This window comes from Gekko japonicus, unplaced genomic scaffold (genome assembly GCF_001447785.1).
Source record: "Gekko japonicus isolate JY-2015 unplaced genomic scaffold, Gekko_japonicus_V1.1 scaffold1905, whole genome shotgun sequence".
NCBI lineage: Eukaryota > Metazoa > Chordata > Lepidosauria > Squamata > Gekkonidae > Gekko > Gekko japonicus.
The window spans coordinates 104,242-127,967 of record NW_015175418.1 but is presented as its reverse complement, the minus strand read 5'-3'; the positions used below and the strand labels follow the sequence as shown (position 1 = coordinate 127,967).

Genomic DNA, 23,726 nt, shown 5'->3' with positions numbered 1-23,726 from the left:
CAGCCCCCTCCCCCATCAAGCCCCCTTGCCACCGCCGCTCCAGCCAGACCACTGGCGCCCTGCCTGTGGCTCTCCCACCCCCACCCGATCAAGCCCCCGCCCCCTCCCACACCAGCCAGGCCGCCCCCGCCTCTCCCACCCACCCCACCCGATCAAGCCCCCACCCTCACCCCCACCAACGTACCCTGCCTTCTGGGTGGTGGTGGTGGTGGCTGAAAGCAGAGGCAGCATGTGCTGCTTCCCACGCCTCTTGCTCCTGGCCACTGATGGCTGGGGGCGGGGCTTGCAGCTCCTGGGCCTTCTTACTGCCGGAATGGCGTTCCTGCTCGTTATGGCTGGAAATGAGCCCTGCCTCCTTCCAAAGCCAAAGCAGCTCTGGAAAGGGCCCTGCCCCCCGCCACCTTTTACTGACAGAAATTGAGGCTTGATGGCTGGCAATACTTTTGTGGTGTAACTGAATAATTATCCCATATCCTTTCAAAGGTTTGAGCCACTTATTTTGTGAGAATTATTCTCACTGGCCAAGTAGTTTTCACAGACTTCAAAAGGGGCAACTTTATCTGCAATAGTACAATATTTATAAGTCAGTTCTTTTTTTTAAAAAAAACCCAGTTTTATTAATTTTATTAATATTAGCAATAATGTATATCAGTAACTGTAATGAAGAGTGAAGTCTTAAATTAATAACAACCATAATTCCAAATGTCTCAATCAGTATAACAGATGTAGCTTAATGCAGAGTAACAGCAAGAAAAAGAGTGCCCATCTAACCCTATAAACTATAATTTCATAAATTCATAACTATCATGTCATTAAAATTAATTTCTACTGTCTGGGTTACAATCCAGTCTCTCTAATACATCAGTTTCTGTGTTCAACCTTGCGCCAGACAATCAGGCAGAAACTTTCAGCAAGTTAATGATCTTTTATTGAAAAAGAAATAACTCTTTTTATTAAACAAGATAATATAAAGCAGAGACAAGAACGTTAACCCTAAAGATACTGAAAGACCACACGCAAGGAAAATCAATGCTCCTCTTAACATTTCTCAAACGTAATTGAATAAATGAGATTTAAAGATAATCACATTTCAAATAACTATCTTAGGCCCCGGTCACACGGGCCGGAAAATGCTGCTTTTGCAGGCTGGCTGCGCACCGAGGCCCGCCTGCTCACTCACCGGAGGTTGTAAAGGGTTCTCTGCTGAAGACAGATTGACAAACGTGGTGCATCAGATGTATCCTTGATTTTAGGATCTCATTCTGAGCAGCGGGGCCTTTAGTTCTCCAGCCCAGAGGCGACCCTGCCTGGGATTGGGGTGCCATCAGGACTTTGCGCTGGTCTCTCCTGTGGTTCCTGAGCCATCCTTTTCGGAGAGTTTCATTGCAGGTCATTTTGACAAGGCTTCTCCCTTAAGCCAAACCTCCAGGATAGATGTGGAGGAGAGCGTTACAACTCCGGTAGGAATCTCCAACCAAATGAACCAGTATAGTTCCAAAACGCGATCTGGATGGTGGCGGGCCTCAGGGTCTGGTGAGCGCTTCGAGTCTCCGTAGTGCTCCTGGTCAGGAGAAAGGGGTTGGGGTTTTGGGCCTTCAGCTCTGTGCGGTGCAGGCTGCCAGCACCCACCCCACCACTGCCTCTCTTGGCCTGTTCCACTGGGAAGGCAGGCTGCGTCATGGTGCTGTGAGTGTCCCTCTGGATCCCGCTACTTGGCAGAATCCGCTGGCCCCTCACCTGTGGCTGGTTTCCCCGGAGTGTTTGTCCTCAGTGGGGATCTTGCGCACCCCTGTTTAGGGCAGGAGAAATGGTAGAACAGCTCGCTTCCTCGAACAAATCAGCCAGATACGTTTTCTTCTGATTTAATAAACCTTGGCCCCGGTCACACGGGCCGAATATCGCCGGGGGGAGGCGTGGCTGTTTGCCCCGGAGCGAACTACCACGCGGCCGCCAGATCAAACGTCCCACCGATGTCCCGTGGTTCGGAGGGAGGTGCCGATCATACGTCAATCCTGCAGCACAGCAAAGACTACCCAAAGACTTGGGGGGGGAACCTTTTCGCGACGGGACATGGGCGGGCGCCACGAGCTACCACCAGAAACGTGATCAGACGCCCGCCCTTGCCCCGCTGTGTCCGGAAACTAGTACCTCGGAAGTAGTAGTTTCTTACGGCGCATCTTCGGCGGGAAGCCTCGGGTTAGCCATGGGAGCTCTACACTTCCCAGATGTTGCGGTTTGATCGCGCCCGGAAAATCTGCGTATCTTCCGTCTCTGTAGAGTGGCAAAAGCTCCGTGTAACTGCATCCCTTGTGTTGTAATTCCTTTCTCAGGCATTTGAAGAGCTGCAAACCCAGCTCAGTTCCAGACTCTTGAACATGGAGGTCTCCGGAATGCAAGAAACAGAATATCAAACCCTGGATGACGTGGAAAGGAACGAGAAGGGATATGCGGATCACGTCCTAGACAATGTAATCACCCGCTTCCCCTTTAAGAAGTGTCTTCATCAAAGCCCCCTAGCTTTTTAACCGGCTTCAAAAATATCCTAACACCACAGTGATATTATTATTATAGGTATCAGTGGGCTTTTCGTCTTTGATCTGTATCGAGATTGTTTTTGAGGGAACAAAGTATTGCTGCCTCAGTTTGGGGTGTGTTTTTTTCCAAACCTGGTTCTTGGTGGGGTGGGAACATGCTCCAGGCATAGGCGATATTTCAGCCTCTTTCTATTTATCACATTATCTCAATGACTTTGATGATCTTCAGTGCCTGAAACGTTAATTCGGGTTTTTAAAAAGCTACTTTTTAAATCAGATACATGAAGACAGATGTTGATTTTTTTTTAAAGTCTGCACTGTGCTTTGGAAGAGTTGACTGTTGCCGAAGCCGGTTTTTGGAAGCTCTGAACACGTTCCAAGCTCTGGGTGCTCCTTTGTGAAACCGTGATCTTAGCAATACTTCCTTCTGCTTCAGTCTGGGTGCAGAGGCACCTTTAAGACCAACACAGTTTAACTCTGGGTATAAATTTCGGGTGCATGCACACTTCTTCAGATACCCAGAATTAAATTCTTTTGGTCTTCAAGATGCCCAGTCTGGACTCAGACTTTGTTCTGTTGCTCCAGACCAACACGGCGACCCCACCTGAATCTTCCTTCGGCCTAGTGCAGGACGGACATCTGGGGGGGGGGGCAGAACAACTGGTTCCAGTCTGGATGAAGGTCAATGTATCCGGAAACTAGAGATTCTGTAGGCTTCCAGCAGTGTTGGACTCTGTGCTGGGCATGCCTAGAAGCGTCTTGGGCTGGCCAAACACCACAATCCCACCCTATTTGTTGCCAGCCCAGGAGGCTTCTGGGCACTCTTGAAACCGCCCATGGTCAGACCCCTGCAGCAATCAGTTCCCAAGAGCTTTCATTCAAAGAAGTAAAGTTTATTAAGACTTTGAGAGTATGCAGATATCTTTAACACTTTCAGTGTCAGAACTGGCCTAAAGCTCGAGAAGCAAGCAGATGTACATTGTTCATAAGGGTCCCCTGATGGCTCAGGTCCAATCAGAGGCCAGGTAGAAACCCGCCAAAGTAACGGGCTACTTTTCCCAGGAGAAATGCTACACCAGACACTGAAGGTCAGACAGAGATAATAGAAACACAGAAGACACAGCAGAAATGAAACCAAACATTCAAGAGTCACCCCCACTCCCATGGCAGCCGGGGCTTGAGAAAGGCCTGGCTGACACCTGCCGCTTCAGGGAAGATCCCCGAGAGCCAGTGGGCTAGAGTCCCAGCTGAGAAGTGGGAGAGCACACAGGCCCAGGTCCCCGCTTTGCTGTGAAGCCCTGGATGGGGGGACCTCGGGCTAGCCGCTCTCTTTCACTACCCCGAAAGGGGGAAGCTATGGAAGGTCCCAGCTGGCCTGTGTTTGGGGGCTGGCTTCTGTTTGGGGCTGGCCAGCAGATCCCCCTTGGAGCAGAACTGAGGAGCAGCTCTAGTTGAGAGGTGACCCCTTTTTTTAATCACTAAAACACGAGGAGCCGGGTGGAAAGCTGGCCGTCCCAAAGTGTCCCCAGCCAGTATCCGTCTTCCCCAGCCGCCCTGTCCTCTGAGTCCAGAACAAAATATCACACCTGTGCTGAATAATTACCCCAATCTTCACCACCCTCCGGGGGTGGATTTCTTTCCCTCTTTTCTCCATCACATGCCACCCATTCGGTGAGCAGCTGAGATCGATACCTTTCAGGCTGTCGACAGGGGCTGTGAAGGACAAGGATATGTTCTACCGCGGCGGTTCCCAGACAGTGAGCCCCGGGGTCCCTCGGGGTGGGTTGCAAAGTATCCTGAGTTTGTCCTCTGGAGTGAAAAAGCCCTCCGTCAGGAAGCTTCCAGAATAGGACATTTGCAGCCCTCTGAAAGCACCAGGTTCTTGAGCCCAGTCCTCTTTAGCGATTTCTTCCCCCCCACACACACACTCTCTTTCTCTCACAGTGAAACTTTTGTGATTTTAAAATACTAAAGCTTATAATTCCTAACACTTAGATGGAGGCTTTCTGGAAGCAGACCGACCGTGCCCTGCTCTTTCTCCTGGATCAATCCAAGTGCACAAGCGCCAAAGCAAAGAAAATCCGGATGCGCCTGACGGAGGCAGTGATGGCTGTGGAGGAGTCCTTCAGAGACACTCAGGATTCACAGGCCAGGGTAAGGCTTGTCAAGGGCCTGCACTCAAAATCGTCCTGGAGGGGAGGGGGGGGCCGTTGCTTGCGCCAGGCGGTGCTTCGGAAGCTCGGCTGCAGCCCTGAACAGGCCTCAGAGGAGGCTGCTGGCGGTAGGGCTGCCAAAAGGGAGTGAGCCATCCAGGGGTCTTTTGGGGCCGGAGCGCGCCAGAGCACCACTCTGGGACCCCAGGAGCTGGCAAAATGGCGGCAAGCCATCTGGCTTTGGGCCTTTTTTGGAAGCTTTGCAGCCCTCTCCTCGAACGGAGGTGTGACCATCTAAGTTAAGAGTCTGGAATTTCAGCAACAGAAACAGACGTTCCTTTTCTTTTTTTTCCTTTTTTTTAATCCCCTGAAACCAGGGTAGTTTTATTGGTTTTTGTTACAACTACACAACTACATAAAAAAGAGGGAAGAAAGAAAAACTGGGAAGGGGAAAAAAATTAAAAACCCCAGGAGACAGGACAGTAACTGAAAACCCACACTATAACTAAAAACCCAAGAAAGGAAGGTCAAATACAGTTAGTATTCAGTTAGTCATAAAAAACACATAGCTTTTCGTTTAAAACAATGAATTTAGGAGTTAGTAAGTCCAATTTTAGTAATAGACTGTTAGCTTCTCAGTGTGTACAAAGTCTCATATCTTCTTCAGTCATAATCTTTGAGACTTTGAGAGCTACTTGTGAACTCTTAGTCGTAGATCATATGTTTCTCTGGCCACGGCTCCTTCTGCTCCTGTTGGGTCTTCGTCCTCTTCTTCTAAACTCGCTGCTGCGCCCTCTTCTGGTTGCCCGTCTTCTTTCATTCCGAAGAATTGCTTCAACCATTTTAGAAACAGACGTTCCTTTTCAGCTCCGTCTAGGGAGATTAATGTGGGAGCGTTCAGTGTAAATGAAGCGGTTGCTCCCATTCCCACTGCCAGCCGTGTACTTCGTTCCTGAAGGTTTGTGGCAGTGCTGAACAGATATCCACACGGCCCTTGTTTGTTTGTTTATTTACGTTCTTTCGTGCCCACCTTTCTTGCTCGGACTCAAGGCAGATGACAGGAGATACAAGCAGCACAGTCAGACAGCACAAGATGCTCAGGAATCAGTTGGGCCAGGATTGCAGAATTAAGGGACCGGCGTAAACGAAAAACTGCCTCAGGCAATGTAAGCTATAAGAAATACAGAAAGTAGAGGACCAGGCACAGAAAGCAGGGGATACCAATGATGGTCATTGCAGTGGATGACAATCCTGTTCCATTAAGAGGGTGACAACCTGGGCCTCTTTTCAAAAATGCCCTTGTGATCACGCTGTTAAGCAAGTCAGCCATGAGGGGCTGGGAGAACGGGGACCAGGGCAGGCAGTCTGTGGAGGAGAAAAGGCGGAGGCGCCCAGCTGCGATCCGAAGCGGTCCCTGCTCTCCGGCCCTCCTATCAGTACAGTTCACAAGAGCATGGTGCATTGCAGGACCCACGCACCCGGCACTTTCTTTCCCCAATTCCCATTTTGTGGTATGAGAATTAGACTAATCCATTGTGTGAGAGGGGGGGGTTATTTGAGGTCCTGATTTAGGTTGCACCAGTTGAAGCGTGGGGTGGGGAGCAGTGTTCCCTCTAAGGTGAGTTAGTGTGAGCTGGCTCACAGTTTTTTAGCCTCCAGCTCACACATTTTTGTCTTAGCTCAGGAAGGGATGGCTCCAGGGCAAACTAATCTATGCAGTAGCCAAATCGCTGGCTCACAACTTTAATGCCAGTTGCTCACAAAGTAGAATTTTTGCTCACGAGACATCACAGCTTAGAGGGAACATTGGTGGGGAGTGAGGCTATTTCCTCTGGAGGAATTTGACACGCAGTTACAAGACCACGCCTCCTATTGTAGCTGCAGGGGCGGCCTGTAACTGTGATCAGACGCAACTGTGGGTGAGTGGGCGGGGGGAGGGTTGGCCGTTTGTTTCCCATGCACTTAGATGAGGACTCACACCCCTGCACTGAGGGCCTCCTGTGGAGTATGCGATGATGCACATACTGCAAAGGGGGTGGGGGGTGGCACTGAGCCAGGATGGCCTGATCAGACCATCCCGATGGCACGAATGCCTGCTTGCATGATCAGACGGGAAATTCCATCCATGGCCCATGGGAACCCGTTTAGTACCGGACTTTCCCCCGGTGTCTTTTAACTCCGCTTCCGTGGTGGAGCAGCAGGGGTTGCCGACGACTGCAGGACGCTTCCCAGATGTTGCTGTCTGATCGTTCCCTTTAGATCCATCAGGCATTTGCAGCTCTGTCGGATCTAAAGGCGCGTGGGATCAGGTTGTGTTTCTGAGACGGCTGCTGACGGCCACATTGTGCCCAGAGAGGGAGCCAAGCATGTGCTGCTCAGCGGCTCCAGTGAAGCCAGCCACATGGCAAAACCCTGCAAGGATATGGCTGGGGGGGGGGGGGCCTTTGTGTTTGCTTATTTATTTCATTTCATTTATACCCCACCTTCCTCCTCCTCAGTGGGAACCCAAAGCAGCTGACATCTTTCTCCTCTCCTCCATTTTATCCTCACAACCACCCTGTGAGGTGGGCGAGGCTGAGAGGGCATTGATTGGCTCCGGGTCACCCAGGGAGCTCCCATGGCCCAAGTGGGGCTTCGAACCCAGGTCCCCCAGACCCTAGTCTGGCATTCTAACCCTCTTTGGTGTTAATGTGAGGCACGTTTTATTTTCAGGCCATCCAAGAGAGAATGTTCAACTGGGAGCAACTGGTGAAAATCGTTGGTTTGCTGAAGACGCAGCTGCAGGAAGAAAGTAAATGCAGACTTCAGGCAATATCTCCCATGCTGGATCTGTTAGTTCAAAGGAAGAGCCTCACTGTGAAGCAGAGGGAGGAGCTCTTGGCAGGAATCCAGAAGGCCTTTTGGGGGAAGGTGGAACTCTGTGAAGACGGTGAGTTTACTGAGGACTCCTGGCATAGAGGGGGCTGCTGGCTCTGTTCGGCTACTGATGGACAACTGAGAACCCAGACCCCCATTCCCTTCAGGCCCCACTGCACTCCTGCATTCCCCCTGTTTGCCACCCCCCATTCCCACAGTCCTTGTTCATTACTGTTGCTTGTGGCTTCCAGTGCGATCGCAGCAGGATCCTTTCCTTTGTCAGACCGTCGATTGACCTGCGGATGGGACCTCTGAGAGTCTTTAATCCCCTCCCCTCCCGCATGCATCATCTGCCCCCGGTTATTTCCTTCGCTGCTTCCCCCTCTGCTACGCTGTAGGAGTCATAGAACTACAGATTCATTGATCAAGATGGTTCTGTGCCAGGATTGTCTGTCTGTAGCAGCAGAAAAGAGCAAGAGTCCAGGAGCACATGAAAGACTAACAAAAGTTGTGGCCGGGGAGGAGCGTTCGGGAGTCACTGCTCACGTCTTCAGATTCTTCAGATATCTCTGAAGATGTGATCGGTGACTCATGAAAGCTCATACCCTGCCATAGAATCACAGAGTTGGAAGGGGCCACACTGGCCATCTAGTCCGGCCCCCCTGCTCAGGGCAGGATCAGCCTTAGAGAGCTGACAAGCAAGTATTTTCCCCGGATCCATCTCCAAACCCCTATCGGAGATTCGATATCCCCAAAAGTCAATGTGCGTCTTTTGAAACTCGCATTTGGACAGCTTCGCAAACGGTTTGTGCTTATGCAACGTGGTCAGCACCTCCCTCACCAGTTTCACGTGTTAGGGAAGGTGGGGGAAATACAGCAAGATGTCATCTAGGTAAACAAGCGCCCCCTTGAACAAATGCTTGTGCAATACTTCATTGATTAGATTCATGAAGACCCCCGGGGCCCCCTGAGGACTGAACGGCATCACCCGATACTTGAACTGGCCTAGGGGGATATTAAAGGCAGTCTTATGTTCATCCCCCTCCCTGATGCAGACCCGAAAGTAAGCATCTCGGAGGTCCAACTTCGAGAAAATTTTCCCTTTAGTCGCTTCGGCAAGTAAGTCTGTGATCAAGGGCATGGGGTAAGCATTGGTTGAAGATACCGCGTTCAAACCCCAGTAGTCCGTGCACAACCTCAACCCCCATCCTTCTTTTTCCTGAACAGTACCGGAGCCGCAAAAGGGGAAGAGGCTGGCCTGATGAAACCCCAAGCCAGGTTTTTGTCGATAAATCTGCGTAGTTTGTCTTTCTCTGCTGGCCCCATCGCATAAATGCGCCCCTTGGGTAGTTTTTGATAGCATGTACTATGGGCGGAGCTCCAAAAGGTGGTTAGGAGTAGGAATGAAGGTAGCTTCTGGCGCCTAATTTCAGCAGGCTTTAGTGGTAAATCAATGAGGAGGGGTTCTAATATCCAAGCTGAGACCTGGTTTGCCCATTTCGCCAAGGTTTTTAGTTGTGATTGTGAGAATATCCAGGTAAATCCCTCTCTTTCTGCACTACCACATTGGCCAGAGGTAACAGAGCGTGAGGTGAGGTCATTGATCGAATCCACACCCAGTGGTAAATCTCCCAGCGAGGACTTAATTCCAATTGAGTGCTTTAAAGCATTTATTGATTGGTGGGCCCCAATGCTGGCTAAGCTTTTTACCTTGATTGATAGAAATGGCAGACTCCCTAAGGGTTGGACCACAAGTATTATTGTCCCAATTTATAAGAAGGGTGAAGAGTGTGATCCGTGTAATTATAGGCCAATTAGTTTACTGTCAGTTGCGTCCAAATTATATAGTAGTCATCTAAAAAATAAACTTGAAGATCAAGTTATAGAGAACAATTTAATTCATCCCCTTCAAATCGGATTCAAAAAAGAGAACTCAACTATTGAACACTGCCAAACTTTATACACCCTGGCCTCTTCGGCGGTTAGGGGCCCCACAAAGGCCCTGTATGCTGCCTTTATCGATCTAGCAGCAGCCTTTGATTCTCTAGACAGAAGCAGACTATGGCTCCTCTTGTCTCCTTCCCAGTCCTCAGTCAGTGCTAAACTGTCTTTTCTTCGACTGTCAGTTCCCAACTGTCATTTCTGATGCTCTCCACAGAATTCCATTTGTACAGCCTGTCACTCAGAGGTTCTCAGACTCTGTGAGGCATTAACCCTTGACAGTCCATCGCAAGTGTCTTGACTCACTAATTAAATTTCATGCACCCAATTTGTGTCCACTAGGTGTCCAAAAGCTAGGACTAGGTGGCAATTTGGACATACAACTATTACTTAAAATTGCCTGGGTGACAGTCTTGTTTATCATACCTTCCATTCATGTGCCAAGACATACTCAGCTTCATACATTTACTTCCCATCCCATACAGAAGTTAAGGCTGAATTGATACTTCTCAGCACCAAAGGAATCCACTTGCTAATGAGCAGCAGATTTGGGAAAAGTTCATTTCATCCTTAGATGCCTTGGGATACATGCCAGTTATTCTTATGTACTCCATACCAGTGTTGAACTCTATTTTATTGAAATACTCAATCCCTGATGACCTATTGGTAAACGAAAACCAAAGGGCTACATTGAAGGAATGGGTATTTAATAAGGATGGGCTTTTGAATCGACATATGGTAGTAAGTTGCCGTACAGCCCCCTTGTATAAGAGCTTCAAAAGAGACCATTGTAGGACTGTATATCTTGAGAAACTAACTACTTTGGAGCTGAGAAGGGCTTTTACTGCCCTAAGGTTCCATGCCATACCTTTAATGGTTTGTATTGGCCGCTTTCAGGGTGTCCCTGCCGCTTCTAGAATATGCCTATGTGGTATGGATGAAGTGGATGATGTCAAGCATTACATTCTGAGATGTTTATGGCACGAATCACTTAGGCAAAGGTTTATTTATCCTATTGTACCTCTGTATAATGGAACTGCTGAGCAGGATTTGACCGTGTTCTTGCTTTCTGATACTGATGCACATGTTACTAGCAGAATGGCTTTGTTTGCACTGGCAGCAAAAAATATAAGGGGGTCTAGGACTTACTGCAAGTTATTGATGTATATTTCTGTTGTGCTTTGATTTACTTTGTGCTGTTATGGCCAATGGCTAAGACAATAAACGAAACTTGGGTAGTTTTTGGCCAGGTAGTATTTCAGTGCTACAGTCCCGAGTGTCTATGGGGCGGAAGCTCATCGGCTTCTTCCTCCTCAAACACCCTGGCCAAGTCACGGTACTCCGGGGGAATGAATTGCAGCTCTTCGTGAGCCAAACACACTCTAGGGGTTTCCACTAATGGCTGCTGGCCCCATTGTGGGTTCCACTGGTGCCCGTGACCCCGAGGCGAGATGAACTGCACCTTCCCTTCATCCCATAGAATGTAAGGATCATGCCCATGCAACCAAGGACCTCCTAACACCAGCGGGAATCTGGTGGCTGGGGTGATCACAAACGACCGCTCCTCCCAGTGGTCCCCCGCCCCAAAGCGCAAAGGTACAGTCTCGTATTCACACGGTTCTTTCATAATAGAACCATCCATCTGGGTAAAAATCAATGGGTCTTCCAGATTCACCACCCCTGCCTCCAGCCCTGTAACTAAGGAGGGGTTGATGAGATCACTCCCGCACCCCGAGTCAATGAGTGCTCTTACGCGGATATGCATTCCCAGGGCTGGGTTAATCAGAGTCACAGTCACAAAAAATAAGGGGGGGGGAGTTGCTCACCACTTTAGGCGCCTCCGGGATCAGGCTCTGCTGCTCTTACAGCAGGACCAGGCCTTTTCCCGCTGGCTCGGGGTCGTCCTTGCTGGAGTCGTCTCCCAATTCCTCAGGAGCGGCCTGCAGAGCTTTGGCGAATTTCGGTTTCCCCGTTGACTTCTTGGCCGGGGTAGCAATGCGTGTTTTCACCGGGTCGGTCGGTCCCTGCTTCCCGAGCCCCGCTCCACCACAGTCGGCTGCGAAATGGCCCCGCTCCCCACACTTCAGGCATAGCCCTTGGCGCATGCATTGCTCTCAGGTACACTCAAGTCGACCGCACCGGTTTTACCTTCTGTGCCGGAGGGGTAGGCTTACCTCCCGCTGTCACGATGACCAGGCGCAGGGTATTCAGGCAGGTTTCCACACTCTCCACCTCTTGCATCCAAGCTGGCAAGGAGATTGGATCGACTGCCTGGAGGACCGGTCTCTCTTTCGCTTTCTCTCCCTCCCTCCCTCCCTCCCTCCCTCCCTCCCCTGGGCTACAAATACAAATCTTTAAAATTCTGCATTTCAGAGTGTATCCAGCTGGGCAAAGATCTAATCCAGGAGTGCCTTAGGAGTGGTGCAGAGAAAATGGAAAGTCTCAAAAAAGCTCAGGAAGAAGAGCAGAGAAATCTCCTCAACGGAAGCCAGCAGCTGGGAAGCCTCGATGCATTTCTGAAGGTACCTGTGGCAGTAGTGGCAGACCCTTGTGAACTGCTCTTCAGAAAAGCTGGAAGCCCACAAGGAACTGCCAAGGTGGTAAAATAACTGGGAAGTGCCCCTCCTCTGAGCCCTGCTTCCCTCTCCAGGACCCTCCGGAACTCGCAGACCAGGTTCCCCAGCTCTCCCTTTCAGTGGCTCTCAGCCGCTCTCAACATTCCTTGCATCCTGGAGTGTGCTCAGGGATCTGTATCTTTTGGTTAATTTACCTTGGCCCCGGTCACACGGGCCAGATAACGCGGGGGGAGGCGTGGCTCTTTGCGCCAGCGTAATTAGACCCGCCAGAAAATGATCAGATGCGACGGCAGCACACCGCGGTTTCGTCCGTCAGCACGTGCGCGTCAAGGAGGACAGCTGGAGGAAAGCCGCACGCTGGCGCGATCACACGGAACAATTCTGTAGGCAGCCCATGGCAAACCATGTGCTAGTACATTTCTTGAGATACTTTTGAACCGCGCAGCTTCGGCGGCATGCCACGGTTGGCCACGGGTGCACTACGCTTGCCAGATGTTGCGGTGTGATCGCGCCCTGAAAATCTGCCCAGCATTTGTGGCTCTCCCGCAGCAAATTCGGCATGTGAACGGGGCCCAAGTCAGTTTTTTCTGGACACTGGGGGAGTCCTTGTCAGGTACGTCAATGACTCAGTGTCAACAGCAGGTTCTTAACTAGATTCAGCTTTATTGATCAGAGTAAGATGAAGTCGGCTTGGACTCATTGGGTGCGTTCAGACGGGGCGTTTCTGCCGGCATAAACTGCACCGGTTGGAACCGGTGTAGTTTATGCAGACAGAAACGCGATCAGACTCACCCTCCTGTCTGCGGAGCCCTCCGGTGGACGCCCGCTCACACGCTGCGGGCGTCGGCGTTTTTTTTTTTTAAAGGACTGTTTGAGCATGCGCACAGGCAGCCATTCAGAGAATGGCGATTTTTGCGCATGCTCAACCCCCCCCTTACATTTAAACTTTAAAGGTAAGCACTTACCTTTAAAGTTTAAAGCCCAACCTGGCCTCGTTTCAGTCCCGGACTCCTCCGGGACGGTAAAGTAAGGGCTTTTTTTTTTCCTTCACAAACGCTCGGGGCGAAGCTTCGCCCGAGCGCATATCGCTTAGAGTTTAAAAAAATGGCGGGGGAAAGCTGGAAGCCTCAGGCTTCCGACGGAAGTGGCTAGGCACCGGTGGAGAGCGATCAGACGCCGGTTTGTATCGGAAGCCACCGTTGCACTCTGTTTACCACCACTTGGGACCTAGTGGCAGAGTACAACGGGGTAAACGGCTTTGTAACGGTTAGGGACGGGAGGCAGATGTTCGCCATGTGAACGCCGGTAAGTACACCGGTTGGAATCGTCACCTATTCCGTTACAAATGCCGCGTCTGAACGCACCCATTGAGTCAGGAATGATGCATACAAAATGGCAATGGTAAATATAGTGGGTTCATACAAGACCCCCTGACACCTAGAGGCCAGTAAGCAATGAAGACAAAACGTGGGGAACTGTTTAAGGGTTCAGGGGTGAGCGGGAGAATCGGAGGCATTCACACCCAAGCAATGAGCACTCAAGGCCAGCAGGCAGATAAGGAGCAAAACCGAAACACAGCTGCAGCAGAAGGGAAAATAACCTCATGGCGGGACCCGACAGTCCTGAGATTAGGTAATGGGCCTTCCACAGGGTCTGTGGATAGTTCTGCTCACCGTGGCATGCACCACCACTCCACTATTAGATTTATTTATTATTTATTTAATTATTTAATTTTATTTATACCCCGCCCTCCCCGCGCGCGGGCTCAGCGCGGCTTACAATGTACGGGTGCAATACAAAACCGTAGTTCCACAGTAAGGCACGCAGTGCAATAAAAACACAATAAAACATTTTAAAACAGTTAGTACAGTTAAATACAGTGGGCAATGCCCCAGGATCCCGCGTGACTGACCCCCTCTCTCCCCATTGCACATACCCTTGAGTCAAAAAGTCAAAAAGGGAGGATGCTGTGGCCCCGATGTTTGTTGGCCAATCAGCCTCATCCAGCAGTGCTGCTGTGCAGGACCCTGTTGGTGGTAGTAGTGGCGGCAGCGGCTCCTATTCAAAAGCCTGGCGGAAGAGCTCCGTCTTACAGGCCCTGCGGAACTGTAACAGGTCCCGCAGGGCCCTGATCTCCTCCGGGAGCTCTTAGCAAGAGGTGAGGACTGTGCTGGAGTGTGGCAGAGTGCTGTGAATTATTGGCCTGGAATACTTGAGCTGGGAGGGAGGGAACCCCCCAAATCCGCCAAGAGGCTGCAGGTCTGGGTTTCCTGCCTTCGCACACTAGCCGGCTGTTGCTGAAGCTCCTAAACTGCCTTCCAAGGACAGGAAGTTCAGAGCTTGCAGCCCTTGAGAAAACCTGTCTTAGCTGGAGAGTTCCTTGGAATTGCTGATGGACTGCTTAAAAAAAAAAAGTCTGTTCATTTTTATTCCAATAAAACAGGTTGCAGAAATAAGAACCTTCAAGCACACAGGAATTCACGAAAACATCATATAATCAAAACAGTATTGGGAAAATAAACATTGCAAAAAAGAGAGAGAGAAGACAATGTTATAAATTATCTTTGAACGGACTTTTAGTCCAGTGGCACCTTTAAGACCAACAAAGGTTCAGCGGGTCCTAGCTGTTCAAACACGCACACTCATTGTGTTAAGGTGGCAAGTACTAACGGTGCCTCCAAAGGGCACATGAACAAATGAAGCTGCCTTCTACTGAATCAGAATCAGTATTGTCTACCCAGACTGGCAGCAGCTCTCCAGGGTCTCAGGCAGAGAGAGGTCTTTCCCATCACCTCCTGCCTGGTCCTTTTTAACTGGAGATGCCGGGGATTGAACCTGGGACCTTCTGCATGCCAGGCAGACGATCTGTCACTGAACCACAGACCTTCCCCAAGCACATCAGTCAGGCTCTCCAGGCTGCTGTGAGATGGCATTCTTTCTCTTTTCTGTTCTTTCTTTCTTTCTTTTTTGCCCTCTTGGATGCCGGGTGCGTTTCCTTGCCAGCTCTGTGTTTGACCTTTCTGCTGAAAATGTCAGTAGATGCCTGCTAAAATGGCAGATGTTGCAGCAGATCCTGTCCATATCAATAGCAAATGCATCCATCAGGCAGGTGCCCCTTCCCCCCCAAAGTAGGAGTGTAATGGTGGGATTTGGCCTTCATTGATCTGTGTCTACTGCAGTTGAATATCAGGAGGGTTTGGATTTTAAGGAGAATGACATTTGCAACTGCAGATCTGGAATCAGTCTCTTCTAGTGAATACAGAGTAGGGTGGATCCAGCCACCCTCCAAGGAGCCTCCCTTCCAACCTGAGGAGGCCTCCTCCAACGGGAGAGCCGCTTTAATTTGTGGCAAATCTCCTGAGATTGGAGAAGGACTTCCAGCTGGAGTTAAGTGTTTTAATAAACAAACTTTGCTCAGTGTAGCAGTCAGGTAGCGGCAGGATCCACCCAGCAGCAAGGGGTGTGGTTGGCCTAGAGCCTGGTGTAACTCTCACCTAGCTGCAAACATAACGGCCGTGGAGTGGGCTCCCAGAAGCATGGAGGTATGTCTTGCAGGAGAGTGTCCTTCTGAAGACGGAATGACCCAGGGTTCTCTTCTCTCAACTCTAGGTTTATCACGAAATGTCAGAACAGCAGAGAAAAGCGCGATGCAAGTTGGAAGAAGAAAGTGACTGTGAAACCAGTGAAGCCACTGTAGATCTCTATAAGGTGTCATTTCTCTGTCTCTCTCTTAATTTCCAGTCGCCCTGAGATGTCGCTGGCGCTGTCCATCTGGGTTTCTTCGGGTGTCCAGCTCCAAGCGCCCCAGGTTTTCCCCTGGTGGAAGGATACATATAGAGGCTTCATGGGTAGGGGGAGGGCATTAGGTTATTACTGGGCATTTATTCTGAAGTAACCTTTGTTGGGGGAGCTGTGGTGGCTCAAGTGGTTAAACGCTGAACTGCAGTCTGTGAAAGGTCAGTAGTTCAGCAGTTCGAGACCCAGGTGCCGCAAGATGGAGTGAGCTCCCGTCTCTAGTTCCAGCTCCTGCCAACCTAGCAGTTCGAAAGCAAGAAATTGCAAGTAGATAAATAGGTACCACTTCGGTGGGAAGGTAACAGCGTTCCGTGTGCCTTGGTGTTTAGTCATGCCAGCCACATGACCACGGAAACGTCTTCGGACAGCGCTGGCTCTTCGGCTTGGAAACGGAGATGAGCACTGCAACCCTAGAGTCGGATTCGACTGGCTTTCGAGCAAGGGAACCTTTACCTTTACTTTAACCTTTGTTGGAGATGGGGGGCATTTTGCACAGGTGTGTGCAGCCGTCGGGCCCAACTGCTTTTTGTGTTTGATGCTTGTGCTCCGTGGGGACTTTTAGAGAGATGTTGACTGCAAGTTCCCCACTAGGAACTGTCTTCTCAAGTGTGGGGGGCCCACAATTCAGATCAGGACTATGATGGGGGAGGGGAGGAGACTTCTCCCCTCCCCCGCCGCCCCACTTTCCTGGCAGAGCTGCGTGTGGCTTAACAGTACGCGCACAGTCCCCAGCATGGCAAATAGCACTCCTCCCAGGGCTGTTTCGAGTCAGGAAAACAGGGTGGATGGGAAGGCAGAAGCCCCTCCTCCCCCACTTGCTGAGGTCCGGGTCCAAATCAGAAACGCCAGGGAGCTGAGCCCCCAGCGGGAAACTCACAGCTAGTGCCTGACTCAGTAGGCAGGCAGCACGTTCCATATGAGCTCTTTCTACAGTTGTAAAGCAGAAAGCGACCTGCCCAGAAAGATGAAGGAAGGCATAAAAGCGGAGAGGCTGCCGGGAGGGATTATCAGCCTCTGAAATCACGGTTTGTCTTCATTGCAGAAGCTGTATTCTCAGTACTCTTGTAGCTTGGAGGATTTGGTTCTTCAGCTGTTTCTTCAGACTCTGCCTGCTTTAACGAGTCTGCCCCTAAAAGAATGCGAACTTCTGAAAGAGGAACAGCAGGAGGATTTGGCCCTGCAGTTAGAGAAATCAGAGAGCCAGAGGCAAAAGCTTTGGACTTTCTTCCAAGAACAAATGCAACAAGAACAGAAGGTACAGCATGTGACCCACCTTTATTTCTTATCACACATTTAGTACTCTCCCCTCTGCTGAGGGGGAGAGGCCCTGCCCATGTTCCTGGCCATCTGGGGGCCAAACTACATGGGACATTTTCTGACAGGCTGGGATACTGCCTGTGCAGTTCCAAAGTGGGGCAAATAACTCTCCTCTGAGGTTTTGGGGAGCTTGGGAAACTGCCACCAGGGTGAAGCAGGAGCTCTTCCTCCCCCCACACCACAGTCACAAACCAAATCAGGCCCCTGCCGGCTCATAGAACAACTTCTCCACAGCTGCTGAGTCACTGCAGGGATAGCAGGTCGAATCCAGGAACCCAGACCAGATGTTCTAAAAAAGCCTCTCATAGTTTGTCCCTGAGAGAGCTCCTTTTCTCGTTGGCCAGATGGGTATGAGAGCGGCTTGTATGCTGTTCTTGTGAGGGTCTTGTGGCCCTCCTGAGCCCTTGTAGATCTTTGGACCCCAGTTTGAGAAACACTGGTCTAGAGTCCAGACCTTGGCAGGGCTGCTGTCACTTGAATAGGGCACAGAATAGGTATTCTGCATCCATGGCTTTTATTACCAGTATGGTTACACAGATCGACAAGAGTCAAGAAGCCTGGGGTTTACATTACACTTATTTATTCAAATTAACCTTATTTAAATATAAGCTTCTTTAACAAATTCCCCTTTTCCCCAAATTCTATTTTTCTATATCTTTGACTGGGCAGTCCCTTTTATTCTTTGTTTATCTGTCTGTCCCACCCACTTGTTTAAATGTATATGGATATATGCTGACCCAGCCTAGGGAACTGAAGGGCTGACTAAAACCCTTCTCTTGCCTTTGTCTGATAATGGCACACAAGAGGCCGATGGTGATTCAAAACTAACAAATTGCTTTATTTCACTTTTGAGGGGAAATGGTCAGGTAGGTATCAGGTTTAGGACATAGAAGGTGAACAGGCAACAGGAATGAGGTAGCTTTGTATAAATATAGATTGTATGTCACAATGAAGTAACTGTTTAGTTATACTGGCAGGTCTTTAAAACTGGAGAGAGATCTTTGGCAGTTACTGCTTAAGTAAGCATAAGCGTCTTCATCTCAGAAATAAGTTCATGAAGGCAGGAACATTCACACAAGTTCCAGTTTTCCTTCTTAACAATTTGATAGGGATCATCCCCCCTTTACTAGGAGCTATTTCTCTCTGGGAAGGACTTCTCATCCCACTTCTGTAATTCAGGATCTTCCTTGATCCTCTCCCTCTGCTTAACTCAAGGTTCTCAGACCAGGATAAGCATTAACCATTTACTGTCCATTACAGCTTTTTGTATCTGATGCCTTGTTGTTTTATAAGATCTAGATTTGAAAGAGCATGATTTTAAAAAATCACTGCCAGAAGTCAAGGTATTTTAGCTGCTAAAATGTTGGGCCAGGGAGGGGGTGGAGTGTTTGTCGCTTACTGGAATAAGTTGGTTTTGTAGGGGATCATGTTTGAATTTGAAAAAATTCTGTGAACCAGCTTTACCAAAAAAATTTTCCTGCTTCCATAATCAGCTGTGGATGGAAGATCATGCCTTCTCTGCTGTGATGCAAAGGCGTTTGTCAGAGACAAATGAGAAGTTTATTCAGTGTGTGACGACCAGATTGGGCGGGCTGAGCAAGGCGTAAGTAGCCATCTAAAGCCAGAGACTTGAGCTGCGCTTGAAAATAAATACATCTGCATAACTCATTCGGTATTGAAGTGGCTTATAAGGGATCAGCGGGCAGAAGATTAGCAGAGTGAAGTATGTTTTTTCCATTAGAGTGATAGATGCTCAAAACACAGTGTACATCCTTGCAGCGACAGAAGGCCCCTAAACAAACAGTTGCTGAGGTCAGTATTGCACAAGGTCTGGGGGTCTGGGACAAGGGAGTAGAGGAACAGCCAAGGGAGTAAAAGAGTCTCCATTGGGGCTTGGCACCAACCAGTACTCCAAAGCTGGAGATGGAGGAGGATGGCTCTTCATTCCAGGAAAAGTGGGAAGGCTTTTTTCTTTTGCCATCGAGTCACAGCTGACTTATGGCAACCCCAATGGGGTTTTCGAGGCAGGAGACTAACAGCAATGGGTTGCCTTTGCCTTCCGTTGTGTAGCGACCCTGGAATTCCTGGGGCCAACTCACTGGGGCCAACCCTGCTCAGCTTCCAAGACCTGATGAGATTGGGCTCGCCTGGGCTACCCGGGTCATGGGACGCTAGAGGGAAGAAAGAGAAGCATCTGAATCTCTCGTCTATGATGTGGGTGGCCAGACGGCAACATGCCAAGGGCTGCGAGTAGCCAGACACACCAGGAAAGAAGCAAGAGGACGAGTGTGAGAGGGCATAGGCCTGGTGCCCCTCTGGCGTGGTCCAGAAGCAGGAAGGGCGACAACTCCATCCTGCCTGCTCCTTCAGTGCTGGGCAGCTGCCTGATTCCAGGGCCAGTAAAGGCAGGACCACGCTGGAGCATGGAGGCCGAGGTGTCTGTGGTCCAGATGGCACACTGTCCTACTTTGGAATTGTCTTGTGAGACACCTGTCCAAAAGGTTGGCCGCCACTGGCCTACCCTATTAAACTAATAAAGGCTGACCATCATTTTTTTTTAAATTCACTTCATTTATACCCCACCTTTCTCCCCAATGGGGGCCCAGTGTGGTTTACGTAATTCCCCTTTCCTCCATTTCACAACAGCCCTGTGAGGTAAGTCAGGCTGAGAGTGTATTGCTGGATGGTTGGAGGATGGTTGGACCCACCCCCACCGCACCCTCCTGCGTTCTCGAGCAAAGGCTCCAATCGAAGGTGCCTTATGAGACTCAGGTTTCAATCAGTGCTTATGACATTCCTCGACATCTCTCTCAGTCTCCACTCATGAACTGTGATCTTTTCACAGGTCTTCAAAGTATATAACTCAGAAGCACAGATCCTTGCTGCAGCCTGTCCTGAGGAGGCTGGCTCTCCGGCAGATCGCTCTGAGTGCTCTTGCACAAATGCGAACGTCCCGGAGAAGAAGCTTCATTTTGCAGCTGAAGGTGCACCAGATCCTGCAGCAGAGTTCTTCTCACTGCTTTGATGAACCCCAGTGGAAACAGCTGAAGGAAACGGTATTCATCCTTGCCCCTTGGCTTACCTCTTATTTCTGAGGTAGCATTAGGCCTGTCTGGTCAAAATAACAAGGTTGTCAAAGTCTGTAAAATGCAGAACCTGCATCTGGTTTGAGAGCAATGCTCCCTCTAAGCTGTGGGGTCTTGTGAGCAAAAATCCTACTTTGTGAGCTACTTGCATTACAGTTGTGAGCAAGCGATTTGGCTACTGCATCAATTAGTTTGCTTCAGAGCCATCCTTCCTGAGCTAAGACAAAAACATGTCAGCCGGAAGCTAAAAGACCTTGAGCTAGCTCACACTAACTCAGCTTTGAGGGAACACTGTTTGGAAAGCTAGATCTGTTTCACCCGTAGTTGTGCCAGAATGAAGGACACTGCCACAAGAAAGTCCCGGGTGTGATGCTGTATAGTGGACTTGCAGTGTGGGCCTCTGTAGGGACAGAGCACCTGGACAGTAGACAGTAGAAACAATGGAAATATATTGGTGGCGATGGACCATTTTATAGGTTACGCCCACCAGAGATCAGCAGGCCAGCACCGTGGCCAAGGTACTGGGGGGGGGGGGATTGTCGCTGTATATGGGCTAATGGCACGCATCTATCCGAATCAGGGCCCTGATTTTGAAAGTTGGCTGCTCAAGGAAGTGTTGAGTTTGGCAGGGATTACAAAGTCCCAAGAGGCTGTGGGGCATTAGCAGGGAGTCAGTTGAAGTGTTAATCAGTTAAACTGTTAAAAGGGAATTGACAGGCCCACGCCCAGTTTAGGACGGAGCTCACCCAAGGCCCCGTGTCCCGATGCCAGCAGTGGCCAGAAGGGCAGCCCCGTCTCCGCCTGCCGCTCTCAGGTCTGCCCCCTTTGAAGCCACGCTTGCCGGCTGCCCTGGGGGGCTCACGGTAGGCCATCCTTCAGGGTCAGGCTCTGCGCGTGGGAAAGGGATCTCCTCCTTGGGGCCCTTCTCTTTGCGTGTCGATGGAGTTTGTTGCTGAGCTGTGGGGGGGGGAGGGGTTGCGGAGCTCCTGATTTAGACCCAAAATGTAAATCTGATTCAGGGTATCGGCTCCACTGTGATGACATTTTTTGACGGTATAGACTGCTCTTGACAAGGAGGAAAAAACAAAACCAGGAACCATCTGCCTGTGCTATAAATAAAGATATGTCAAAACATGCCATTGATGCGGGTTCTGTAGCCCTAGAGAATACCTGGGATATTTAAAGTGCATTGCTTTCTATCCTAATTTCCTATTAGGAATTCAGGTAATCAAATGACAGTTTATTTGAGTTAAATTTAGCTATTGAAATAAGAACAGTTCACTACATTTAGTTTGACACATAAGAAGGGGGGGGCGACATGTTTGTTTTGCAGCTTCAGGTAACCTTCCTCATCTCAGTTAGGATGTGCTGCATCTGCATGTGGAGAACACTTTGACAGGGAGAACTTTCATCTCCCCCTCCCACGGTCTGCCAGACTCTCGCCCTCCTTGGCATGTAGGGTTCTGCCGATGCAGCTCCCACACACACACACACACACACACTTCTGCCCACCCGTCTTTGCAGCCCCGTCCTGTGGCCCTCTACAGCCAGATGGCTGCCTCTGCAGTTACCTTGATGGCAGCTGGGTTTTTGGAGCTGGCGGCTGGCCCACAGACAGCCTGTAGAGCCTGTGTAGGCACGAACTCTGCACAGGGTTTCGTGTGGCCTTGCATATGTAGGTTTACACATCTGACCCCAGATTTCTGGATATGGTCGTTTCTCTCCCCATCTCACACAAGAGAGCTGATCATCACCCTTTTGGCCAACAGCCCCCCCCCCTCCCCCGGCTTCGCCCACAGATCATGTTCTGTGTAGTATGAGTGGAGATGAGTCCACACTGGCAGCCAATGCCATTTATCTTAGCAAAGCTTGTTTCCCTTGATGATGTTGCTTTGATTGCTATAAAACCTTTTTTTTTAAATTCTTCATTCAATTAACCATATTTACTGAAAAACAAACCAGAAGATTTTGAAACACAAAAACTAATTTTGGAAGGACCAGCATTTTTTTTTAATAAAGATTTTATTGACTCTCCTAAAAAGAGGAGGTGTTTCGCTTAAAAGGAAAAATGGGGGGGAGGTATATAGTGGGAGAAAGAGAAAGCTGAGTGATATATTAACTGGTAAATTAAACTGTTAGTAATGTCCAAACATTCTTCTTAGGCTTCTTCTGTGTGTTGTCAAACGTCTTTTTTCAATCCGGTCACAAGTAGTTCTATGTTAGTATGTTAGTAATGTTCCTTTGAATTTCTGTTAAAAAGTCTCTTCAGGGCGCATTCAGAACCGCTTCTTTGCGTGCTGGTTACTTTTACACTCCCGATGACGTGGAGGAGCTTCCTCTGTTTTCTTCACCTTCCGGCTTTTTTCAATCATCCTTCGGGTTGCTGTTAACTCTTTCAGTTCATGTGCTATAAATCCTCTTCCTTTCATGCCGTTTCAGGAGGTTTCCAGTTTTGAGAATGGTATTAAATTTCAATTTCGCTTTTATCCGCTCCCAAACTCTCCGCTGGATCCTCCTCCGCAACTGTTGACTTTTATAAGCGCTTACAAGGCACTTCTCGCTGTCACAGTGCAAACTTTTCCGTTTTCCACAATCCCCCGTCAGATTCACAACCATAAACAATCCAAGCATTAAGCAGCCGGCTCTCACATATAAGCAAACGCCCAGACGGAAGTCCCTCCCTTCTTCTCCGCTTGCCTTTGCCCAGCTCCGACATCTTTTTTTATTCTTTATTTTCAATAAAGTTCTTAAAATGTGCTCCAGAGAAACAAAACTTTTTCTTGCTTTATTTCAAATACATCAATGGAAAACACCACTATTCGCTCAGTCCATCCCCCCCCCCTCCTTTTCTTTTTCGCTTATACAGTTAGAGGATTAACCTCGACTTTTTCGCTGGGGGGGGGAAGCGGTTTTAGTTCTTTTTCTCTGCATTTTGACAACTCACAGTTAAGCCGATCTTTTCTTTTTCCATTTTTTCGGATGGTCACTTTATCACTCGGTGACGTCTGGTGGCTCCGCTAAACCCCGTGAAACGGGGTCGCTCACGCAGCAAGGTCCATTGGGGCAGGGCATGGCGGGAGCCTCGGTCCTCGACCTCTCGGCCGAAAGAGAGACTCCCCCCCTAGTGCGCCCTAAAGCACCCCGGATCCGAGCTCCTCCATTCCTGAGGGGCTCATTCGGGTCTCCGCTCGCGCAGATTCCCTCCTCCACCGCGGGCGGGCGAGACGACCTCGGGAGCGACCCGAGGATGCGTCCGCCATTCGCGGGAGCCAAATCGGAAGCCGGAAGGACCAGCATTTTTAATCACACTAATTCTATCACACAAAGAAAACTGTAGAAAAAATAGATGATCAAATTTAAGTTTAATCTCTCTAAGAACTGTTCCAAATTGAGATATCAGAAAAGATTTAAATCTATGGTGGGATACTTTAGTGGGATACTTTACTAGTTGTCTACATCTAAATCTTT

At 49.5% G+C, this 23,726-nt stretch overlaps 1 protein-coding gene across 1 annotated transcript in view; it reads left to right on the top strand.

The window, feature by feature from the left end:
* EVC (Ellis van Creveld protein) overlaps window positions 1-23,726 on the top strand; it is a 54,680-nt gene that overhangs the window by 17,158 nt on the left and 13,796 nt on the right. The window contains exons 8-15 of the mRNA XM_015425775.1: window positions 2,331-2,468; window positions 4,530-4,688; window positions 7,400-7,616; window positions 11,858-12,006; window positions 15,670-15,768; window positions 16,898-17,110; window positions 18,666-18,775; window positions 20,018-20,228. Coding sequence (XP_015281261.1) covers window positions 2,331-2,468; window positions 4,530-4,688; window positions 7,400-7,616; window positions 11,858-12,006; window positions 15,670-15,768; window positions 16,898-17,110; window positions 18,666-18,775; window positions 20,018-20,228 — 1,296 coding nt within the window. The remainder of the gene's footprint in view (window positions 1-2,330; window positions 2,469-4,529; window positions 4,689-7,399; window positions 7,617-11,857; window positions 12,007-15,669; window positions 15,769-16,897; window positions 17,111-18,665; window positions 18,776-20,017; window positions 20,229-23,726) is intronic.